Consider the following 8,529-nt stretch of genomic DNA (forward strand, 5'->3'; position numbering starts at 1 on the left):
TCTAAAGGAAGAGTCTTTTTAGGTTTGTGAACTGTCAAAAAAACAGATGAACACAAAATGCTTTCCAAAAGTATGCAAAAGGTTTTTATTCCCGCCAACCAGTTTATATCCAGGATCACAGAATGGTTTATGGGATAGTGTTGGCATTTCCCATGCTGGAGGCTCCTTCATGGTTTCCAAAACTATTTGTATTGCATTGACTAACAGCATAACTGCATATAAGTGAAATTTATCCTTTTCCCTCTTTCTATCAGTGAGTCATGTGGTGGGTAATACTTTCTAATAACTACACAAGCATTAATAAGTTATTAGTAAAGACCTCAGATGGGTTATGCATGAATTTTACAATAAATATTTCTATGTTGCGTATTGCTTTGTGCTCTTCCTGCTGCGTATTTATAACAGCTTTGTAAGACATGAATAGGCTCACTTTAGAAAAACTCGTAACTCCTTTAATAGACCATGAATTACAATATTAGATAAATATTTATAAAACCTCAATTAACATTCTCACAAATAGCTGATATCTTAATCATTACATGTATAAATGTAGATCTATGTACTCTGTTAATTACTAAGACTTTTTAAATTATTCCATAAACCATTGCAGCTCCTAAAAAGCTATTTTTACTTGATGTAATACTTAAAAGTGGTGAATCCATCATTTGTAAAGTATAAAATGCTGACATTAGTCACTTTATATGAGCTTATTTAGCAAGAACCTACTAACCCTTAATAGTGTGCTTTTATAAAGTATTGCCATGTAGTGCATACATAACATATATATTCTACTTCCATTGTATATAAGGTTTTTTTTTAATGTAAAATTAGCTTTCGTCAAACAAAAGTCTAGCAGTTTTCACTCTAAATAGCTAATGAATACTTGAACTTGAAAAAATGGAAATCTGCAACCATTTAACAACATGTAGTAATTCATTTAAAGCCTTTTTATACATAGAAATTGACAATTTTCTAATTTCCCTACTTCTGGTTTTCTAAGCATCTATTTCTCCTGCTGTATGTAAGAGAAGTGTACAGAATACAAATTGGTTGTGAATTTCTTACATATGTGAATATTTTTGAAACAGTTTAAAATTGGCATTTGTGGGTTCATCTTGTGGTTCAGCTGTCATTTATTATGAAAAGCATATTATGAGGCCAGGCCAGATTTGGCTTGAAAAGGTACAACATGTGCAGTTGCCACATAGAATTTCTTTTTGAATGAAGATCTCTGCATTGAAAGTTTCAAATAGCAAGCAACTTTGGTCCTTGATACTGTATTTATTTTCACAATGTCCTTTTTTTCCTACCCACTCAGATTTCCTCTCGTCTTTCTTCTTCCATGACGTCATCTCTCTATAGCTGCATTGCTTTCTTCTCTCCCTCTCCCGTGACATAATTTGGTGAGCCTCTTCATATGGCCGTGGTGATTGGATCCAGGCTTCATGGCTGTATGTGGTGAAAGTTTTTAGACTTGAAATTGACAGATGATGAGCTTACTGTGTGTGACCTTGCACAGTATATGAAAGCTCATGCGCACACATCATGCACAGTGGAAAAATTTGCAGTCTCTCAGTGTTGTCACTGCTGGTTTTTTTTCAAATGTGACAGGACTTTATAATTCCTCAACCACCTGGAGATGAAATGAGATCACTGTTTGGCTTTGTTTTGCACTCTGGCAAGAAAGCTCGTGACATCTAGTAACGCTTTTGGGTGACAAATTTCTCTGTTGATTAGAGTCTCTCTCGCTTTCTTTACTTTTCCACATCCTTCCGTTTTGTTGTCATTCATTCTTCTACTTTCCTCTCAGCTGTTAACCTTTGCTTTTATAGATGTGTCTTTTTCCTCTCAACAATCCCTTTTGCCTCACCTCAGTTCTGCTCTCCTTTTCCCTTGAACGTGAGCCAGAGAGCCATTTTATTGTGCTGCGCTCACTTTGGATTCATACAAGCATAAATCGGGCTACTCTTAAATCTTAAAGAATGTCAAGTGATCTGCTGCGATCGTTATCATTTTCCTATTTTTAACCAGTAACAACAAAACGGGTGGAGTGGCACGTTAAATGCTAAAACTTTTATTAAAGCCATACTTTGTGCTCTGTTGTCATTCAGGTACTACTTCAGGGTGCAAGCGAAGAATGTGTTTGGTGTGGGACCATTCAGCGAAACGCTCTCCTATGTTACTGAATCAGGTTGTATTCTGTCATCACCTGTAACTGTAAACTTTGAGATACCCTAATGATTAAAGTTCAGACTGACTCTACATTTTCTTTCCTTACTGTACAAAAATAGAAGAAAATTTCTCGCGTTTATATTCAGCACACAATATTCACACAGAGAGTCGCCCTTGAAGAGAAGCCGACTTGCACATGTACACTGCATTACACGGTCTATTGTTTTTTCTTTCCCATCATCAGGTGAATGCATTAAACTTGATATGCAGTCTTTTTCACCCCTGGTGTTTACATTCTTTTTTGTTTTTTCAGATGACCCTCTCCTCATTGAAAGACCACCTGGTAGGTCTGCACACTAACAGCACATTTCCAACTTAGAGACAAGTTATACTGAAAAATAATGAAATATAAAGAAAAAGTTACAGTAATTTAGGATGGATTTTCTCTTCCAAAGCTTTCCTTATAATAGTAACATAGCTAATGTTGAACTTCTATTTTCTAGTGTGTGACAGTTGCGTTTGTCTGTTGTTATTCTTTGTATTTATGTTTATAACAATATGACCCCAGGAGTGATCTGGCCACAAGTGATTTTTCATAACAATAATATTTTGACTTGGTTTAAACTAGGGATGCACCGATACCGATACTGGTATCGGGTATCGGGCCGATACTGTAAAATGTGTGTGTACTCATACTCGTTAACCGATACAATGAACCGATACTAACTTATTTCATTACTCAGAGGGTGGCTGGTCATTTCTGTTGTTGTTTTTTAGATTGGCCACTAGGGGGACATCCCTTGCTAAACAGGCACAGGGTTAGGCGAGTGAGACTGGCGGCTCCAGATAAAAAAGAGAAACTGGAGGCTGCTGTAGCTAGGCTAAGCAAAATGTCAGCATTATGGACCGGAACAGCCAACTTTAACTCAGGTTTTGGAAAAGCAATGAAAAATGTCAAGAGAAAATCCACGGGCAGTTTAAATAACAGAGGCTCTGACTCATTTTATCGCTCTGGATGACCAGCCACTGCCGGCCGTGGAAAACATAGGATTGCACCGTCTTCTCAGCATACTCGAACCACGATATGAAATTCCCAACCGCCCATACATCAGGGAGATAATGGTGCCAAAACTTTCTGAAGAGGTAAAGACAAGCAGTGTGTGCGCGATGTCAGTCCTTGGTTTAACGGCGCAGTGGACTGATGATCCACGGGCAGATGAGGAGTTCGTCAATGCCAAATACTTTCATTATTTTGTTTGTTTGTTTACAATGTGGACACTCTGCAATAATTTAAAAGTTTATTTTATTCTCAAACCTAATTTGTATTTATTTTATTCCAAACAGAAGTGTTTATTTATTATTCTGAAAGCTCGAGACAGTGCCAATAGTTCAGTGGTATTTTGTACAATTACAATGTGGAGACTCTGCAATAATTTAACAGAAGTGCTTATTTTTCACTTGAAATTTTTTTGTGGTCATTTTTATTAAGATTTTATTTTTTTATCGGCAGAGAATAAAATAAAACCTGTCTTCCAATTCATTGCATTTGTGTGTGTGTGTGTGTGTGTGTGTGTGGTAGAAGTATTGGTTTTTGTACTCTGTATCGGCAAGTACTCAGATCCAAGTATCGGTATCGTATCGGTTTGTAAAAATTGGTATCGTTGCATCCCTAGTTTAAAGGCAATAATGATAATAAGTAAAACATTTAAATGCTTTTGTGTGTAGGAAAAACATATTCATCACTTGATAAATCCCTGAATAATATAACACTTGACATATTAAAAAAAAAAGAAACCAAAAGGCAAAAATATCAAAGAACATTTTAGGTAGAAATGCAACTTAATGCTCTTCTTCCTCTATTCCTTAATGCAATCAGGAGGCGAGCCAATCTGGATTCCCTTTTCTTTCAAGTTCAACCCAGTCCACAGCAGCTGTAAGGGCAGCCAATATGTCAAGCGGACATGGTACAGGAAGTTTGTGGGTGTGGTTCTGTGCAATTCCCTACGATACAAGATCTTCATGGGAGACAGTCTAAGAGGTAAATATATTTCTGATGCTTAAAAATCTGAAATAAAGACTGTTTCTATGGAGGAAGAGGTGTAGCAGTCACCACCGACTAAAGTGTGATCACACAACCAATGACAAAGGCTATTAGCCACAGACCTGCAATTATAATTGGTAATTACTGTTCTTTGCTAAACCTTTTCTTTTTGGCTATTGCTTCCATATGGACATCATTAAATATTTAATTAAATTTTAATTCAGTTTTATTTAATAGCACCAAATCAGCAGTTGCCTCAAGGCCATTTATATTATAGGGTAAAGACCCAACTCAATATGAGAAAGAAAACAACCTGCTATAAGAAAGATGACAGTGGGAAGGAAAACCTCCCTTTTAACAGAACAAAGAAACCTGCCAGGCCCTTCATGAGCCTGGTCCAAAAGGAAAGTTTAAACCTAATCTCAAAAGTAGAGAATGTTTCTTTCTCCCAAACTGGGACCTGGTTCCAAAAAAGAGGAGCCTTAAAGCTGAGGGCTCTGCCTCTCATTCTGTTTTCAGAAACAGGTCTGAAAGAAAAGTGCTCTATTCAGGTAAAACGCTTCTATAGTTTGCCTGGCTCTGCCATTATTATTACACCATTTGGCAAGATTTATTATGAATTGCCTCCCACCATAGCAATGGGAAACGTTATAATAAAGATACCTCTTCCTTTCACCCACAGACCCATTTTACAGTATAGGAGATACATTTGGCCAGGGAGAGGACCACTGCCAGTTTGTGGACTCCTACAGGGATGGAAGGACAGGCCCAGCCTACTTGTCAAGTAATCTGCCCACAGTACAAGGTAAATAAAAACAGACTGTGCATATTGTTTTAAATTTCCAGCCTGCACTGTTAGCCCTTACTTATCATTTGTTTCTATGCCGTCTGCCTTTCTGGCTCTGTAAAGGACCAGCTGGTTGATTTATACCCATGCAACATATAAAGATGCAGAATGTTGTTTGCATGAATGCTCGTTAAAGTGATTTTTGTGTTGTGTTTTAGCCCAAATTTCACATGCTTTTCATTACCCCGATTTTTCCTATTAAACCATAAGTTCTTAGATTAAAGTCATGAATTGCTGGTAGTTATTAGTTTTGGGTCATTTTAGTAAGTATGCAATCTTCTAAGGGTATTTTCTTATATGCGTGTTTAAGGCAGTTTAGCATTGTGGCATCAGGCGAATTGTGTGTGTGTGTGTGAGAGAGATGTGGTGCTGAGCAACCACACAGATGTGTATCAAACCCACCCCGTATTAGATATACAGCTGTGATTGGCCTGGCAAAGGAAAGACCAGTTGGGAATATGTATGACTGGGAGAGAGGCCAGTCACATTGTGCTGGAGCAAATGAAACAGGTCTCAGATTTGTCTAATTCCCACGTTAATGGCAGTTATCTCTGAAAGTTTTACAATGTAAGAAATGATCAAATTCACAACCTCCGGGTTAGCAGCTTCTCTGTGCTGCGGTGCTGTCATTTTCTATCAAACATTACTGAAACAAGAGTAAATAGTGCATTTGTTGTGGACTATTTCTATTACTATTGTGGAAGGAGTACCTTTGCATCAGAACAGGGTATGTAGGATTGCCTAAAACACCATATCTATTATGCTCAAAGAATATGCCACTCTGCGCCACAATGAGAGTGTCTCTGATGCGTTCACAAAACTGCAGTTCCATAAAAATAGATGCATTTGATAAATTCTCAAATAGTGTTATTGTTTGCAAATTCCAATAGAAACCAACTTACATGTCATTTGCCATAAACTCATGTCCACTGATGTGCCAGTGGAGAAATGCCATTCATACCTGTATAGGTTTTGACCAGCGCTTTTGTACTACTCACACATTGCATTATTGCACATTATCTCATTTTGTTGTGCAGGAGTTTAATGGATGGGGATGCTTCTATTTATTTACCTGTCTAAATGAGGATGGCTTTTAGCTATAAATAACTTTTTCTCTATTGCAGGATACTATCGTTCCTACAGACAAGAGCCAGTTACATTTGGGGTTATTGGCCGACGCACGCCCCATCCATTTGTGGGCTGGTATGAATGCGGGGTGCCCATCCCTGGAAAATGGTAACACAGTGAGAAGAAAAGACATTGTTGGGCAACTGTTCTGCATCCTGCTGCAGGCCTTCACCTTTTCCGGTCCTGCCCTAAAAATGGACTTTTGCCTGCCACTACAAAAAGACACCACTTTGAATTTGTTACAGCTTCACACAAAAGGAGAATATAGTACTTTTAAACAATTCAGTGTATATCTTTACAATGCACTTTTTATATAAAGCAGTCTGTATATGAGGGGAAAAAAGAAGCATGTGTGCTCTTGCTTAGTTTAACTCTCAGAGTGCCCTATTTCCAACCATTCCAGTGACAGGTCCCCACCCAGTGTTATTTATTTGACCAGTAATGCAGTGACATTGGACCAAAGAAGAAGCTGCAAAGCAAACTGTAAGAATGGGCACTCGAGGTGTGTATAGGTCATTTTTAATCATGACATTTGTATTTCATAATATAATAGCTTCTGACAGCTACTTTGTGTTTGTTTATTGTGTTTATAAACAATCATACTGTTTTTACAACTTTTGGTATTCACCAGAATCCATTAAAAGTTACTGTGTAAGTTTTGTATGTGTACGGACAAAGAATAAAAGACCAAATATTTGCTCAGGAACTGTGGGAGATTTAATAAAGGTGGTATGGGAAACATAATAATAATAATAATAATAATAATAATAATAATAATAATAATAAACTTTATTTATAAAGCACACATAAAAACCAAGGGTATGCCAAGGTGCTTAACAAGTAACATAGAGAATAGAAGGAAGATAATAGAAATAGGACCAAAGCAAGTACTGGGTATGCAAGCAGGTAGCTGTCACTGATACATAGGAAAGCAACAGGTACAGAGCAAACAAGAAGTTAAATGAGCATAAAAGTGCATGATATAAAACCATAAAAGAAATATTAACTAGAGGGAAAGGCAAGATTGAATAAGTGGGTTTTTAGTTTTGATTTGAATAGTGCAATGGAATCAGATGCGCGGAGTTCGAGAGGAAGGGTATTTCACAGTACCGGGGCAGCCAGAGCAAACGCACGGTCACCCCGGTACTTCAGCCGAGATCTGGGTTGGGTCAGAAGTAGTTGAGTAGCAGATCTAAGTGTTCTAGCAGGAGTATGTGATTTGAAAAGTTCACTAAGATAACTTGGTGCTAATTTATTAATAGTTTTGAATGTAAGGAGTAATATTTTAAATTGAATACGGTACTTTATGGGCAGCCAATGCAAGCTAGCTAGAACAGGAGTAATAGGGCAAAATTTCCTGGTACCAGTCAAGAGGCAGGCTGCTGCATTTTGAACATAGCAATCCAAAAATATGAATCATATTGTACTTTCCTCTCCTGACACATTCTTCTCTAGCAAAAGCTTTTACACATGATCCAGAGCTACTTAATCAACTTAATGGAAGATCAGAGTATCAGATACGGTTTAGCTGAGCCAGTTGGAACACCACCTATTATAATCCGATAAAATCTCAAAAACAACACATTGTGGAGAGCAGCAGGTGCACAAAGAAAAACTGAGAAGCAATCATACTCAGTAAAAACTAGTCAGCTTCGACATGTACCTCTGTGTATTGCAGAGTTCTTATAATGTGATTTTACTTGGAATTTAACATTTAATCCAAAATAGAATTTCTGCGTGTTAGCACTACATAGTTAGCTATATTATATAGTTAGTATTATATGTTTAAATATTGCACATTGTCACATTTACACTCACCAGTCTTTGCCTTCAGAATTGCCTTAAATATTCATCTTCATGGTATAGATTCCATACTGACAAGACAGTAACAAAGAGATCCTTCAGATATTTTTGTTTTGCACGTCCTTGAAGGAAATTTCCTACAGGCGCTCTTTTGAACTGAAATCTGGTGACTGTGGAGGCCATTTGAGTACAATGAAATCATTGCCATGTTCAAAAAGCCTGTTTGAGTTGATCTGAGCTTTTGACATGATGTGTTATCCTGCTGGAAACAGCCATCAGAAGATGTGTACCCAGTAGCTATGTAGAGGTGGACATGGTAGGATGGAGCCATGCTTTCATGTTGTTTCTGCCTAAAATCAGAATTATGCAAAAGTAATCAAGACTTTAACATCAGGCAAAATATTTTCAATCTTTTGTTACCCAATTTTGGTGCAAATTGTAGCCTCAGGTTCTTGTTCTTAGCTGACAGTAGTGCCACTTGACTTGGTCTTTTGCCGCTGTATCTTACCTGCTTCAAGGTTTGACTTGTTGTGTGTTC

General features: G+C 37.5%; 1 protein-coding gene across 1 annotated transcript in view; it reads left to right on the forward strand.

Moving 5' to 3' along the window:
* The window catches only part of fndc1 (fibronectin type III domain containing 1), a 41,674-nt gene extending 34,540 nt beyond the window's left edge, over positions 1-7,134 (forward strand). The window contains exons 18-22 of the mRNA XM_006792495.2: positions 2,112-2,191; positions 2,486-2,515; positions 4,049-4,210; positions 4,896-5,018; positions 6,185-7,134. Coding sequence (XP_006792558.2) covers positions 2,112-2,191; positions 2,486-2,515; positions 4,049-4,210; positions 4,896-5,018; positions 6,185-6,300 — 511 coding nt within the window. The 3' untranslated portion in view covers positions 6,301-7,134. The remainder of the gene's footprint in view (positions 1-2,111; positions 2,192-2,485; positions 2,516-4,048; positions 4,211-4,895; positions 5,019-6,184) is intronic.
* Positions 7,135-8,529: the final 1,395 nt, after the last annotated feature.

The sequence above is a fragment of the Neolamprologus brichardi genome, chromosome 15 (assembly GCF_056152115.1).
Source record: "Neolamprologus brichardi isolate AB-2024 chromosome 15, ASM5615211v1, whole genome shotgun sequence".
NCBI lineage: Eukaryota > Metazoa > Chordata > Actinopteri > Cichliformes > Cichlidae > Neolamprologus > Neolamprologus brichardi.